This window comes from Grammomys surdaster, unplaced genomic scaffold (assembly GCF_004785775.1).
Source record: "Grammomys surdaster isolate TR1022 unplaced genomic scaffold, NIH_TR_1.0 258, whole genome shotgun sequence".
Taxonomy (NCBI): Eukaryota; Metazoa; Chordata; class Mammalia; order Rodentia; family Muridae; genus Grammomys; species Grammomys surdaster.
Window position 1 is genome coordinate 1,965,532 of NW_021604699.1, and position 15,769 is coordinate 1,981,300.

General features: G+C 43.8%; 1 protein-coding gene across 3 annotated transcripts in view; it reads left to right on the forward strand.

Annotated features, from left to right (window-relative positions):
* Exoc2 (exocyst complex component 2) overlaps nucleotides 1–15,403 on the forward strand; it is a 164,251-nt gene extending 148,848 nt beyond the window's left edge. For all 3 annotated transcript variants that reach the window (XM_028775674.1, XM_028775675.1, XM_028775676.1), the window contains exons 24-28: nucleotides 2,484–2,539; nucleotides 5,193–5,315; nucleotides 8,533–8,594; nucleotides 11,205–11,264; nucleotides 13,873–15,403. In XM_028775674.1, the coding sequence (XP_028631507.1) occupies nucleotides 2,484–2,539; nucleotides 5,193–5,315; nucleotides 8,533–8,594; nucleotides 11,205–11,264; nucleotides 13,873–13,966 (395 nt within the window). In that variant the 3' untranslated portion in view covers nucleotides 13,967–15,403. The remainder of the gene's footprint in view (nucleotides 1–2,483; nucleotides 2,540–5,192; nucleotides 5,316–8,532; nucleotides 8,595–11,204; nucleotides 11,265–13,872) is intronic.
* The last annotated feature ends 366 nt before the right edge of the window (nucleotides 15,404–15,769 follow it).

Below are 15,769 nucleotides of genomic sequence, written 5' to 3' on the forward strand. Positions count from 1 at the left end.
AGATAGATAGATAGATAGATAGATAGATAGATAGATAGATAGATAGATAGATAGAATTGTGTTGACTAATCCAGGGCTGTTTCTGCTATGGGACACTTTGTTAGTGATGGTTGGTGTAATATTCTTTGCCAGATGCTTTTCCTATCAGGGTCAGAGAGGGAGTTGTGTTCATGGTATGTGGTCACTGGACATGTGCCTGCCTTGTTTGAGTGGAAGTTTAATTTTTGGCTTAATAGTCAGCACTGGAGCTGCACTCTCACTTTACATTAAAGAGCTTTTTAAGTTGTAAAACTGCCTGTGCATGTGCAGGTATCGCTGCTGGGAGCTGCACTGCAGTGGCTCTGAGCCTGGTTCCACAGAGGCTGTTGAGTTTTAACCCCTGGCTCCTTAGAGCATCACTGCTCTCGTGCTGGGCTTGGTTTTGTAATTGTGCATGTTAGGTGTATAGAGATGAACACACACTAGCTGCTCTCTCTCAGTGACCAAACTTTGGAATGGTACACGTTCAGATGCCCGCTCTAACACCCAGAGTGATGCTCAAAGTCCAGCTCCGCATTCCCAGCAGCTGCAGAGGCCGTCCATGGCATGGCTTTTCTTTGACTGGAGGAGCTGCTGTGTTCTGCACGTTTATATATTTCACTTTCTTAGGTCCCTTTTCAGCCCTGCTTCCTACCCTTGGAGTTATGCCTGTAATCCTAGCACCCAGAAAGGGTAGTCAGAGGGATCATGAATTCAAAGTCATCCTTGGCTGCATAGTGAGTTCAGGACCAGCTTGGACTGCAAAAGATCCTGCTTCAAAACAACCAGGAAAAAAAAAAAAAAGATAGTAGTTAATGGTCTCTGCCTGTCCAAGCTATGGGTAACATTCTGAGAGAATGCTGCCCTTCAGCCTTTGTAATTGATTCTAGAAGACAGTCTAGAATATTCCACTCCAAAGGAAAGCAGTCGTTTTGGGGTTATAGGAAAACAATACTGTGCTTTTACGTTTTTCTTAGACACAGCAATGATGACCTGGTAAAGAACTTGGTGAACTGTAGGATATGCGCATGTGGTCACCATTAGTCCTCACTGCAGTCTGGAAAAATCTATACTTACTGGACAAGTGGGAAGGCCTTCTCACCGGAAGTCACAGCTAGGATGTAGTTGGCTCAAAAAGCTGTGATGATGCTCTGCACCCATAATCCGGGTGCTGCTGGTAACTCAAGCTATGCTCATTAATGTTGGACCGACAGTCTGACATCTTTATTATGTCCCGTCTTTAACTTGTTTTACAGAATCAGGTCTAATTAATTATGTGGCAAGCTGTTGTTGCATGTAATAGGGTATATGGATGGGCACATTTGGGGTGCACACCTGTGTATCCTGCTCTGTCACTATTTACCTACCCTCCTTGAGGCAGAGTCTGTCACTGAACCTCAGTTAGGCTGACATCCAGGAAGCCCCAATGATGATGATGATGATGATGATGATCTTCTTCTTCTTCTTCTTCTTCTTCTTCTTCTTCTTCTTCTTCTTCTTCTTCTTCTTCTTCTTCTTTTTTGGTTTTTCGAGACAGGGTTTCTCTGTGTAGCCCTGGCTGTCCTGGAACTCACTCTGTAGACCAGGCTAGCCTCGAACTCTCGAACTCAGAAATCCGCCTGCCTCTGCCTCCCCTATGATCTTCTTGTTCCCCTTTCCATCCCCCTGACCTGCCACCTCCTGTAGAACTGGGGTTAAAGGCACAAACAGCCTTGACCAGCCCAGCACTTTGCATAGGTGTTTGCTTTTCATGCATGGTCTTCATGCTTGCATAGCGAGCACTCTAACCCTCTGGGTGATCTCTAAGACCTTTAAGGTTTTCTATTTTGAAAGTCACTCATGGGCTGGAAACATGGCTCAGCAGTTTAGGGCACTTACTGCTCTTGCAATGGACCATGTTTTGGTCCTTAACATCCGTGCCATTTGGCTTACAACTGCCTATAACTCCAGTTCCAGTGGAACTGATACCCTCTAGCCTCAGCAGGTACTTGCACATTCATGCTACATGTAAACACACATGCACATGTACGTGCACACACATAGAGAGAAATTAATTAAAGTGATTCCGTAGAATCAAAGTGTCATTCTGTATAATGCTATGATGTCTAACATGAGTTTTACAGACATCAGCACTCTCCTTTGGTTCTCTGTACTTTGTCTGATACACATGTGAATATAAGGATGCTTTAAAGTTTTGATTTTGAGACCAACTGTTAGTAAATTCAGAACAAACAGTGATAGGAATGAAAAGGGGTGAAAGAAAATTTCTCATTTAAGCTGTTTTGGTTTTTACCTCTCTAGAAATAGTCCTTTCACCATTTTGATCTCTAAAGGAAATGGACAGTAATGGTGTTATTTTCAGTTTCACCTCCGACCACTTTGGCAATTGCATTCTGATGCTGCAGAGAAGAGAGCTGGCTGAGGATTTCACTGAGTGCATTTCCCTTCCCCCATGTTGATTTCAGGTGTCAGAAACTATTTAAAAGAAGCATTGGTGAATATAATTGCTGTGCATGCAGAGGTAAGCTGTCATTAACTGTTCCTACAAAAGTAGGTAATTGAGGGGGAAGAAGGAAAGAAGCAAATTGGATTATTATTCACAAGAGGAGGGGGTCTCTTTTTCCTCTTCAAAATGTATCTTGGGCATGTAAGTAAAATCGAGCTCAGCTTTTGTGTATGTATGTGTCTGTGTGTATGCATATATGTCTGCATGTGTGTCTTTTTGTGTGTGTATGTGCATGTATGCATGTGTCTGTGTATGCCTATGTGTGTTGGTGTGCATGTGTGTCTCTGTGTGCATTTTCTTGAGTTTGTATCTGTGTGCATACATCTTTGTGTGTTTGTGAGCATGAGTGTGTGTGTGTGTGTGTGTGTGTGTGTGTGTAAAACAGACTTTCATGGACCTATACATGTCTTATGTGATCCTTAATACTGAAGTCAGTAAATTAACTGTGTTGCTTTGGTGTGTGTAGATGTTACTGCCCATGGTTCACACACTTGTCCCCCACAGTTATCATCTGAGGTTTCATACCGTCCTCCTTCCTAACCATCCTAGGAGTGGGCGTCATTCTGAGGCACACTGAAAAACAGGCTGCCACCTTTGGTGCCACAGTGACCATTGCTGCCTGAATTGTCATGCAGTGATCTCACAGTCTAACATGGGCTCCATTACTAGCACTCTCAAGGTGGCTCATAGAAGAATGGGAAACCATAAAAGCCAAAAGGGTCACCAGTGTTGCTCAGGTGCCTCCTCCACTTAGCTCTAGCATCCAGGCAGTTGCTGGCATGGCCTTCCTGTCTAGAAGGTTTGGAGACCATCATGGTATCTGGACACATATGAATAAGGACGTACAGATACGGACAGCGAAAGCAGAAGGGGATGACAGCATAGAAAACAGAAGTGATGTCGCCTCGTTACATTTCCACGTTTTAGCAGAGGAGCTTATGAGCTTCTCTCTAGAAAGATCTTATGTGGTTTAGCTCTGGCAGGAGTTGCTATGAGATAATTCTTGTGTTAGTTTCTCTTGAGATTAAAGCATAAGTGAAATCATTGGTGGATAGGAACATCTTGTATGCAGAGAGCAGAGGAACTGCAGATACCAGGATTGTAAGGGTCAGGCTGGTCCTGTCCACAAGGTTGGCTATTAGCCATTATCAACAGCTGTGATATTATTTAAGTATCAGCCTCTCAAGTCCCCTTTTACTTTAGCCCAGAAACCAAAGTAGGTTTCACCAGGACTACCATTTGTGATAAAATCTTAAACTGCCAAATTGTTTGGGTTGACACAAATGTTTAATTAACACTAGCTCCTCAAAGTGGGAAAAGGCAAAGTTAAAAAGGAAACATTCTTGAATTTATGAATTAGGAGGGTAAAAATACTAAACCTGCAGATAACAACCCTGTCATATGTTAAAATTAGGAATAGGGCCACTAGGATGGTTCAGCAGATAAAGCACTTACGCCAAGCTTGATAAACTGAGTGTGATACCCAGAATCCATGTAGTGGAAGAGAGAACCAGCTCCCAAAAGTTATCCCCTGACCTCCACATAAATGCAAAGGTATATGTGCATGCGTGTATACACATACACAGAGAGAGAGAGAGAGAGAGAAGGGGGGGAGGGAGAGGAATATACAAATTAAATAAAGAAATAAAATTTAACAATACTGTTGTTTGTCAAGTAAAAAGGAATAATGTATTTATAGCACACAGTAAAACTGGAATGCTTATCCAATACAGAATAGTGAAACTCTTATGTATTTATATGACAGTTTCTCACTGTGTTACCTAAGCTAGACTCAAACTCCCAGGTTGAGGGACTCCTCTACTCATCTGTCTGAGTAGTCAAGAGAACAGGTGCACACCACTACTCCAATCCCCTTGTTCACTTAATCTTTCTTTAATTGTGGCACATACATACTCAGATGGTTCCACACACACACACACTTTTGAAAATTGTGTTTCATATAAAGGCGACATATTAAAAAGACAAAATTTTCAAAACAATTTTTAGTCAACACCTCCAATGCCTTTTAAAAAGAAGTTGTTTTATCTTCTGAAGAACAGCAGGTAGATCATAATTCAAGGCAGTGTACCATATAGACCATGACATGTTTCAAGGCACAGGCCAAGAAGATTTTGTACTTTTCCACCACCTGGCCCCTCTTACCCCCTCCCCTTGTAAAACATGCTATAAAAAAGCATTTCATGTTCAAAAAAAAAAAGAAATTTAAAAAAAAAGCGGAATTAGCCTTTATAATAAAGATAAAAATTGCTTTAAGAAAGAAAAAAAAAGAAGTTGTTTTTGTCAGTAATCAGTAAATACAGCTAAAGTGTACATCTAGGTACTGGAGAGATGGCTCAGTAGGTAAGAGCACTTGCTGCTCTTGCAGAAGACATAGGTTTGGTCCCCAGTACCACATGCTGGCTCATAACCACACCAATTCCAGGGGATCTGATGTTGTCTTGTGATTTCCACAAGCAGCAGGCTACATCTGGCACACATACATATGTATAAGCAAAACACTTATACATACACAATAAAATAAACCTTAAAAACAAAAGTTTACATATAAGTGTGTGTCTTGTTTTGTTTATTACTTTGTTATTGACAGACACAAGCCAGGAAAAGTGTATATAATGCACTGTCTCTTTTTATTCTAAACCTCCATCAGGTGTTCACTATTTCCAAAGAACTGGTGCCACGGGTCCTGGCCAGAGTGGTCGAAGCCGTCTCTGAAGAGCTGAGCCGGCTGATGCAATGTGTCTCATCCTTCAGCAGAAATGGAGCATTGCAGGTACCAAACTCATCCAACATCGTGAAGAAATTCTTTAAATAGGAAACTGTGTGTTAACTACTAGCTTTATAGGCACAGCAGGTGTTTTCCATGCCTGTGGTAATTGAACAGGTACACACACACACACACACACACACACACACACACTCATACTTTGTATGCTCTGCAATTCCCACAAGTTATTTCAGGGATTAAAACAGGATAAGATGTTTAAGAGTTTTATAGAACTATTTAACACAGACACATAGAGTTCTTCCATGTGTTTCCAAAGCATTCAGTGATGTGTAATTCAAAGATGTAAATAGTTGTCTCCTCCTTGGTGAGGTAACTATTATGACACAAGTGCACATGTAGAGGGTCAGTGGCCTCCTGCTTGTAAGCTATCTGTGCATTGAGACATTCAGTATGCATTTCAAAAGCAGTGGTGGAATGTAGGTATAGCTTGGTGGTATAGGGTGTGCTTGGCTTCTATGGAACCCTGCATGTTCACTCCTTAACAATATACATGTGTGTGCAGACACACAACAACAAAACACAGTGACATTTCTTCAGCTGACAGTTGAGGAAGCTTTTTCATGCCTGCTTGCTGCAGTCAACACTTGCAAACTTAACATCTATATTAAGTAAATACCAAATGACACCAAGAACAAACTGGCATTGAAGGAGTAGACTTAGAAAAAAATGATACTTTAGTAAATTTCCCACTTTTCCTGGATTTTTAGCCTGAAGGTTATTCCACTTCAATACAAATCTTATCATCTTTGTGGTTAGATTTCGGAGCTGCCCCAAACACAAGCAAGTATCTCAGAGAGCAGCATTTCAGCCCTGTGTGCAAAACCCAGATTCCTGGCTCATGCCTTGAACACATGTGCTTGGTCAGATTCCACTCTGACAAACCCTCCTGAGACAAGGAAACTTGAGATAAGAATGTAGCTGCAATCCCAGCTCCTCAAGAGGCTGAGACAGGAAGATGGCAAATTCAGAGTTTCCATGGCCTGTACAGTGATTCTAAGGCCAGCTTGGCAATTCATCAAGACTATCTCAAGATAAAAAAGAATACAGGTTTGTGTGTGGCTTCAGTGAGTGGGGTGGTGCATATCTCCTCAGAGGAATGCTAGACTATTTTCCAGAGCAATGACACTGCTGTCCACCCGGCAGTCACTAGCAAAGCCTTTTGTTACCCCCTTGCCTTACCAGCACTTGTTACAAACTGTCCTGTAGACCATGGTCATCATCCTGGCTGTGCAGCTATGTCTCATTCTCTGAACTGTGGTTTCCCTTTCCCAATGGTGTGTTACTGCATCTCAACATGGAAGTTGTAGTATGTCACAGTGGCTCTCCCATATCTGCACCACCAGGGCAAGCTCCCCAGTGCTGCCCTTGACGGGAGGCAGGGTCAGCTCTCCTGCTCTCATGCCCTCTCAGGCAGCTCACCTGCCCAAGCCTCCAGAGAGAGCTCCACTGTGCTGCTCAGTCAAGCCCACTCTCCCAAGTGCTGCAGCCTCAGAGGGCCTGGGCTAGCTCTCCTGCTCTCACAGCCTCAAGGCTGGCTCACCCTTACCATCGCCATCAGGGCTAGCTCTACTGTTTTGTCCAGGCAAGGTGCAGGGCCACTCTCCAGACTGCTATAGCCAGTGAGGAGGCAGGGCCAGTTCTCCTGACTGCCACAGGTGATGAGGTGGGAGGGTGTCACCCCTGCACCCACGCCACCTCACAGCAGTCAAGTGGTGAGGCCAGCTATCCCTGTCTTTCGGCTTTGATGCTGGCTTATGGAGCCTGCTGGATCAGGACCAGCTCTCTTGTACTGTCTGAGCTGCTTGAGATGCAGGGCCTACTCTCCCAGTGCCATCGCTGCTGTGGGTCAGGGTGGAATGGGGATGGGTCTCCAGAGCACTGCTGCCAGTGAAGAGCAAGGCCAGTTCTGCATGCTCCCAGTGGCTGTCTCAGCCAGGACCATGTTCTCTAGGGGTAATATGAGCCACAGACACTGATACCGACCCCAATTGCTTTGTAGCCATGGACCCAGACATGGCCCTCAGCAGCAGCTCAGGCTGGGACCTCACCATGGCCCATACTCACAACAGGCTCCTCCTCTTCCCCCAAGTCTCAGTTCCACCTCTCTTCATAATGTTCAAGCTGCCCCACTTCTCTTCCTCTCCCGTCTGTCCACCACATACTCACTCACACATTGTATGGCTCCTGCTACAGGCTGGCCATGCAGCTGCCAGGCCCCTGGGTGATATCCTTCTGCAAGCTGGTGTCTACAACCTGCCTGCCTTGCATTGGGGACGGCAGGTCTGTAGGTGGCATGGCAGTCATGGTGGTCACCATGACTCACACGGTGGTCACAGGTCTCTCTGTGTTTTGTCTCCCTGCTGCACTGCCTGGATTTGATTTGATTTGATGTTTATGTGTCCTGGGAATAAAACAGCTTTGGCCATCAAGCCAGACATCAAGTTAGGATGCTGTCTTTCTTTTACATTTATTTTTAATTATATGAAGGAAGGCTCAGGCTTCCTTTTTCCGTATGTGGATCCAGTTGTGTTTTTTCTATTCATTGAGTGGATGCTTTCCCCACGGAACAGTTTGTAGCCCTTCTTGAAATCAGTTGGCTCTCATTCTGTATCGTTTAGCTCTGTGCCTGTCATGTCTGGTGCCACCCTGATGTGAGAGTGTTTGCAATTAGAAAATGTGAGGTTTCCAAATGCATTGTTGTTTTCCAACATCATTTTAACTTCTCTGGGAACTTTGCATTTCCATATGAATTTTAGGATTAACTTGTCAATTGTCTTTTGGTTTTTTAAAGCTTATTCACAAATTTAGCAGAGATTGGACTGACTTCATAGAGCTTGGAGAGGAGACAGTGTATCTAAAAGGGTGTAGTAGGTATCCGGAAGCAAGCCCAGCCACTCAGGCTAACGTTTCAGGTCTGTCCTTCCCACTACCAAACCAAAAGGCAAATGCTAGTCTGGTAGGAATTCTCATGGCTGTATGGCCAGCCCCTGCCCACACAGTCATATGTGACAGCAGGGTTAAAGGACACACTGGTATTTTAGGACCATTCTTTGAGAGTCTGTTGTTCTGGCCAGCCTGGGCTACAGGGAGCACTTGGGACTGTCCCCTCAGCCTGGCCTGCAGTAAGCATGTGGCACTATCTCCCCAGCTCTTGTCATTTGCTGCCTGACAGTTGTTACTCTTGCCTTTTTCTCATCTTTAGGCCAGACTTGAAATCTGTGCTCTGAGGGACACTGTAGCCATTTACCTGACCCCGGAAAGCAGGTAAGATGCCGAGTGTTCCTGTGCACTCTTCCTTGTGCTTGTGTATTGTGTCCTCTGTCAGAAAACTTACAAAGAAAATGCTCATGAATTTGTGTTGAAATGGAGTTAATATTTCATCAGAATTTTTTACTAAAAAGCTCAAGCCTGTAGTAAGACAGTGATTCTCAAGGCCACTTCTTTAGAGCACAGTATAAATTTAATTTTTTTCATTCATTAATTACAAACCTTTGTCTCATAAATAATATGGCCAAGCATGACATACTTTTTTTTTTATTTTTTTTAAAGGCTAAGGAAATTAAATCTTTATCAGATTTGAAGGACAGTTTAAGTGTAGTAAATATCAGAGTAAGAGGAAGCCTGTGGTTTCTTTGCAAAGTTTTGTAGTGGAAAGTTGATGGTAACTTTTAGCTGTTTTGAATGAAAGTCGGGATTTCCTACTCTTGAGACATCAGCAGGTCAGATGCACAGAGCTGCCTGCGTGCAGAGCTGTTTGCCACACTCACAGCATTGCCCAGGAAGTCTGAGCTGTGCCGTGAGCACAGGGACCCGCAGGAGACTGCTCATTTCATCTCCAGTGTCTGATAACATGGCTGTGCCTTCTCCCTTACAGCCACCGTCACAACTGAAAACTTTCATTATGTTCTTAACAAATAAAATTAGCCTCCTCCTACTTCCCATGGTATACCACAAGCTGTTTCTAGATGATTCCTATGATCGTTGTTTAAAAACACGTTTTCCCAACCACTCCTTTTTTTTTTTTTTGGAAAATGATACAGGAAGTACCCAGTCCATATTGCTTAATATGAATGTCCATTTATCCTCTTAAACTTAACCTTTAATGAACTAGGTTCCTTGTTTATAAAAGCATGATAGTACAGATTGAATATCCTGTATCAAAATACTTGGGAACCAACGTATGTTCAGCTTTCATGTGTGTGTTTGTGACAGTTGTCTTGAAGATGGAACTCTTCTAAACAAGGAGTGTATTTATGTTCATTACACCTATACACATGAATAAAGGTAATTGAATAGTTTCTTAATCATTTAGTGCTTAAGGAGAGATGGCTCAGTAGTAAAGATGACTGGCAGATCTGACAGAGCATCTGGGTTTAAGTCCCAGTACTTACTTGCTGCCTCACAATCTGCAACTCAGTCTCAGAGGACCAAACGCTCTCCCCTACCCTCTACACCCATCAGTCATGCCTGTGGTACATGGACATACATCCAGTCAAAATACCCATGGACATAAAATGAACATGAAAAAAAAATAGTGCTTGGTATGGAACTTTCCATTTTATTGGTGCTCTAAACATTTCAAATCTTGGAACACATTGAATTTCGGATTAGAGATGGCTCAACCTGTGAGCTGTTAGACAGAATTGTAAGGTCAGTAGCATGTGTCTGGTCACCTTTGTGTTCCACACAGGATAGCATGGCCTTCATCTTCGTCACCATTATTTTGTTCTCACAACAAAGAACAATGGCGCAGCGTGTTTGTCTCAGTTAATCATGGCCTGTGGGGAAGGAGATGTGGCAGACACAGTAGGACGGGACTTCCATCTCCCTAAGGAAAGAGGAGAGCCTACTGAACAGGACAAGGCAGCCTCATATGTCCACACACACTGTCCCTGCCCACACTCTACCTCGGCTAGGGAGAATGGAAGATTCCCAGAGGCATTTTTGTGACTCTTTGGGGACTTTTCATTCTTTTAACATGCCCTTAGTTTAAGAAACATTGTTCAGACATTCACCTCCTGGTCAACTGAAGAGTATCATTTTAATACAAGATAGGAGACACTCCTCCCCGACACACACACATCAGTAGTGATAGCATTTATTTCTTCAGATCCTCTAGAACAATAGAGGACATGAAAAGTTCAGACCTGTTCTTAGGAGCAGTCGTTATTGTCAAATAAATTCTCTGTTGTGATCCTCATTCTGCTCAGTAACTCTTTGGTACTTTCTACTTGGCAAAAACCAAACATACTAAATAGGTGGTTTTTCAATTCATTCATTTTACCTTTCTCACATAAAGATATTGTTCAAAACTATATACAAATACCTTCCTTTCCTCTCCACATTAATTCTGATAAGAACTAGATCCTGTCCCCCATGTCCACTCTGAGGAGACATGGCTGTAAAGTAGGTCTTGTCCCTGTCCATGCTGTGACTGTCCTGAATACTGTTCTGTACACCGTCCATATCTCCTTACTCTCCTCCCATTTGCACAGTTACTTTACCTATAGCTTTGTTTTAAAAAGAAAGTTCCCTTTCCTTCCTGCCCCCCTTGCACGCATACACACACACACACACACACACACACACACACACACACACACAGCAGCCTCCCCTCCCTCCTGAACAGCATCCCCATGTCTGGGTCAGTCTCTGCTGTGCTCTCAGAAGGCCCTGCAGCTCTGCTCACTTAGCCTTGCTGCTACTTTTTCTTTTTCTGCTCTTTTTCTCTTTTACTCTTTCTCACGCATCTCCACTTAACGTCACTGGCCTTCGTCAGTTTCTTTACATTTAAAATGTGCTTAGGAAGTCTACAGTGTCCCCTGTGAATTCTGCTCAGAATGCGGACTGAGCTCATGTGCTTCTGTGTTTCAGGTCTAGTTTTAAACAGGCCCTGGAGGCCCTGCCTCAGCTTGCAAGTGGTGCGGACAAAAAGTAAGTTCTGGGTGTTCTCCTCAGCTCACTGGCCGAGCTGAACAAGCTCTAACAGCCAGAGACCCACTAAAGGTCCTGAGAGTAGCTCATGTGAGAAGAGCTTAGGCTGCCCAGGGATGTGGTGTGCTGGGTCCCCTGTGCCTCACTTACTGTCAAGTGACAATAAATCCCATCTTGTAGGTCTGACTTAAAAGCTGGTGGATTTTATAGTTTGAAGTGACAGCACAGAGGATATAAGAAAGACTTCCTCACTCAACTGCAGCACTAGCGTCTGTTGACAAGAGAGAGCAGGATGCAGCCATTCCCGCCGCCCCCACTCCCGTGCACTGCCTTAGACACACTTTGGCTTCTATAAAGCATGGAGGATTAAGACTAGGTGCATACAAGGCACAGAACAGCCATGTCATTACCACATTAATGAGTTCAGCCTGCATTTAAACTTGACTCTTCATATAACAGGAAACTGTGGCCTGAGGGGAAGTCTAGGCCAGGTAACTTTCGTAAATGCCAGTCTAGCTTCAGCCTAGGCAGCAGAGACCCTGTCTCTTTCTCTGTTACCATTCCTAGTTAAAGTCTACCTGCCTTTGCTTGGGGAAGACTCTCAGTGCTAAGCTCTGTGGCCAAACCCAGCAAAAGGCTGAATAGAGAAGGTGCTTGAACCGACTGTGGGCAGAAAGAGTGATGAGGCTTGGGAGAAAGGGGGGACAGACCAGCTTTCCTGCTATGTGACCCCAGTGCAAACCCTTGTGTGTGTCACAGTCGGGCAAGCAGCAGCAGAGTGCTCTGCAACACAGTGCCTGCTTCCTTCCCTGCTTTGTTTTTGCCTTGGAAGTCATTCTGAGCCCTTTTCATTTTCTTGAAATCAAAGATAAAAGGTAAACGTAGTCACCACTATTCTTAATACATGGAACATGTTTCAAAAGGCATTTCAGCGTCAAAAACAACCAATCATCAGCTGAGCTGACATGCTGCTCTGTTTGAGTTCTGGTGTGCCTCTAGTGCCAGTACTCAGGAGAAGGCAGATGGCAGTCTGATGACCTACACTGTGTCCCCAGAACCCGTATAAAGACAGGAAAGAATCACCTCCCCAAGTTGTCCTCCAACCTGCATGTGTATTCATGTACCTGTCCCTTCTATATATCATGCTCACATTCTCTTAAACTCAAAATAATAATAAGTATAGATGTTTATTTAAACTTCTAGAGCAACCTGGACTACAAACTGAGACCTCCACATATATGTCATGACATGTAGGCCAGCACCCCTACACACACACACACACACTAATAATAATAATAATAAATAATAATAATAATAATAATAATAAAATGAACAATTTAATGAGTAGGGTGAGAGATAATCCTGTCTTATGGGACCATTTCTACTGTGTGTAGAAATCACACTGCCCTGTGATTTCTGCTCCAAGCTCCTGCCCTGACTGCCTGCCTTGGGTTCACCAGCAGTCATAGAATTGGAAAACAAAAAGAATTTTAGTTTTTCTTGATTGTTTGAATAATGTTAAACGAGTAGATCTAAGTGTTATTCTGTTCTAGGGCAGATTCTAGAGAAGGAGTGTAAAGAGAATGAAGATAAATACAGACCTGTTTCATAATGCATTCTTTGACTAGCCTCTTTACTTTTAGCTGAGATATTTCTGTTGCTGATTAAGATTCCATGGGCACTGGTTTTTTGGCTTTCCTCTAAACACAGCATGGCAGTCAGCCCTGGGCCACCAGCTCCCTGAATATTTGCTGAGTTGCCAAGCTATTGTGATGGCTAATCTTGACTGTCAAATTGACATACTGGGGAGAGGGAACTTCTGTCAAGGAATTGCCTCCATCACTATGGCCTATTGCATGTCCGAGGGCGTTTTCTTGATTGCTAATTGGTATAAGAAGTCCCAGTCCACTGTGCACTGAGTCCACTGCACTGTTCCATACCTAGGCAGGTTGCCTGGCCTGTGTAAGGAAGGGCTTGCTGTAAGCCTGATGTCAAGCCAGTGGACAACACTGCCCTGTGATTTCTGCTCCAAGCTCCTGCCCTGAGTGTCTGCCTTGGGTTCCCCAGATGATTGATGGACTATAACCTGTAATCCAAGTAAATCTCTCCAAGCTGGTTTTGGTCATGGTATTGTATCGCAGCAACAGGAAAACAAACTAGGACAACCACCTGATCTTAGTTAGAGTTACTATCATTGGTAAAACGCCATGACTGTGAGCAACTTGGGAGTAAAGGGTTTGTTTGTCTTATGCTTTTACATCACTGATCATCATTGAAATCAGGGAAGGAACTCAAACAGGGCAGGAACCTGGAGGCAGGAGCCATGCAGAAGCCATGCAGGAGTGAGTGCTGCTTACTGGCTTGCTCAACATGGTTTGCTCCATCTTCTTTTTATACAACCTAGGACCACCAGCCAAGGGACAGCACCATTTACAATAGGCTGGGTGCTCCTCCTCCATTAAGTGTTCATTTAAAAAGTGCTCTGTAAGCTTACCTGCTTATGAACTGAGGCTCCCCCTTCTCTGATGACTAGTTCATACTATGTTGACGTCTGACTTGCTAGCACAGACCTTTCCTGTCAGAATGTAAGATTCTCTCCTCCCTTCAGGTTACTGGAGGAGCTGCTCAACAAGTTCAAGAGCAGGATGCACCTGCAGCTCACCTGCTTCCAAGCTGCGGCTCCAACAGTAATGAAAACATAGGCTCTGTGCAAGAAGAGAACCAGACATGGCGAATGGGAGACTGTCCTCGTCCTATGCCAGAGAGAGACTCCGGTCCAAGCACTGCATTTAACTTCTCTCTTTTCCCCAGCATGATGGTGCAGAAAGATGCTGATGGGTATTTAATTTCAACCTGTTTAAATGTCCAAATAAGCAATCCTTGTTATTACTAGCTTTGGTCCTTGTAAGGCTGTGTAGCATACTCTTCAGAATGTTTTTCTTAGCTCAGTGTTCCTTGGTTTGAGTTTTGGGGGCTTCTCCAGTGTGGTCCAAAAGTGGCCCATGGTGTTTGTTAATACGCTTCTCAGTGCCCCTCTACTAGCCCTCGCTGTTGGCAGTTTCCAGCCCAGGTCAGGATTTGAGAAGAGATTTGAAGTCACAGGTTTTGGAGCTTCATCCCAAACTTTAAAACCACCATTTCATACAAGTAGTCCTAAGCTCCTTTTTTTTTTTTTTGTAAAGAAAAGTATACAGTCTACATATGAAAATATTAATATTTGGATAATTTGTGATCCAGAAGTCCTCGGATGAATTCTGAATTTCATAGTCTGACTTTCATTTTTCCCAGTGCTGAACACTGAAGCTTCTGGTTCTCACCCTTAAGTTGATGCGTCACTGTGCAGTGGTGTGGGGAGGGTTCGCAAGGACCTCTATGTGGAGGCCCTGTCATACCCACAAGCCCTGTGGAAGGCTTGTGGTCTTCAATGCAACCTAAAGATGAAGCCAGGCTCGGCAAGGCAACACTCCCAACCCTCCTGCAGGTCACTCCCCTCTGCCACTGCCCATACTTCGAAATGTCTTCCTCCATAGCTGGAAAGATTCTGCTCTGGCACAGGCTGTGTTTTGTAAAGATTTGAGGTCCCCGGGTGACCAGGCACTGAGCAGTGACTAACAGCTGAGTGGCTTGCATAGTAGAATCAGGTCACTGTGACCGGCAAGCAGCATTCACCTCACTCCATGCTCCCCTCAGCTTCTGTTGTTCACTCTTCAGACCGACCCGTGGATAATGTTGACCCCTCTCTTCCAGCTGACAAAACAAATTCTGTGTCACTTTTAGTTCAGGTAATTCCTGAGCACAGTTTGTATGTACATTATGGATTATTTGAGGTGAATAAATGTATATTTATTTATCACAGTAACTGGAAGTACAAATTTAATCCTTTGTTGGCAAAATAAGTATGTCTACCATTGTCTCCTCTCAGTGCACTGGTATATCTAACATAACCAAACAAATAAATTCCAAAGCAGAAGTACAGAACCATTTGTAATTTTAAACACCTAATAAATACAGTACACAAAGGCAGTAGTCTTCCTTCTCTGTAAGACTTCTAAATATCTTTATTTCAACATTTTTATTAGCTCTGTAATTTATATTCCTGATTATAAAATCCAAAATAAATAGTGGGGTTCTCTATTTTATCTTGTGTTTGTGTCTTCATTGTTAGATAACATTTATCAAGTGTCATGTTAATTTCATTAGGAGTGTGCCACAGACACTAAATTACTTCACTGCAGACAGTGCTAGGGCAACCTCCTAGGCAGGCCAACAGAGAGATGAGTTGCTTCTGAGACTTTAAGGCTGGGAGGCGCCTGGAGACCCATGCTTGCACTTACAACCCTGGTTTCCTGGCCCTGAACTTCACCACAACCCACTTCTTCCTCCCAGTTCAACACAGTTTTTGTCATCCTTCCCCTGGGGCCACAGCTCAGGGAGAGCACATGAGCACACATGGGGGTCGATGACTACAGCAACGTAAAACATGGAAACATGGGGCATAGAGAATG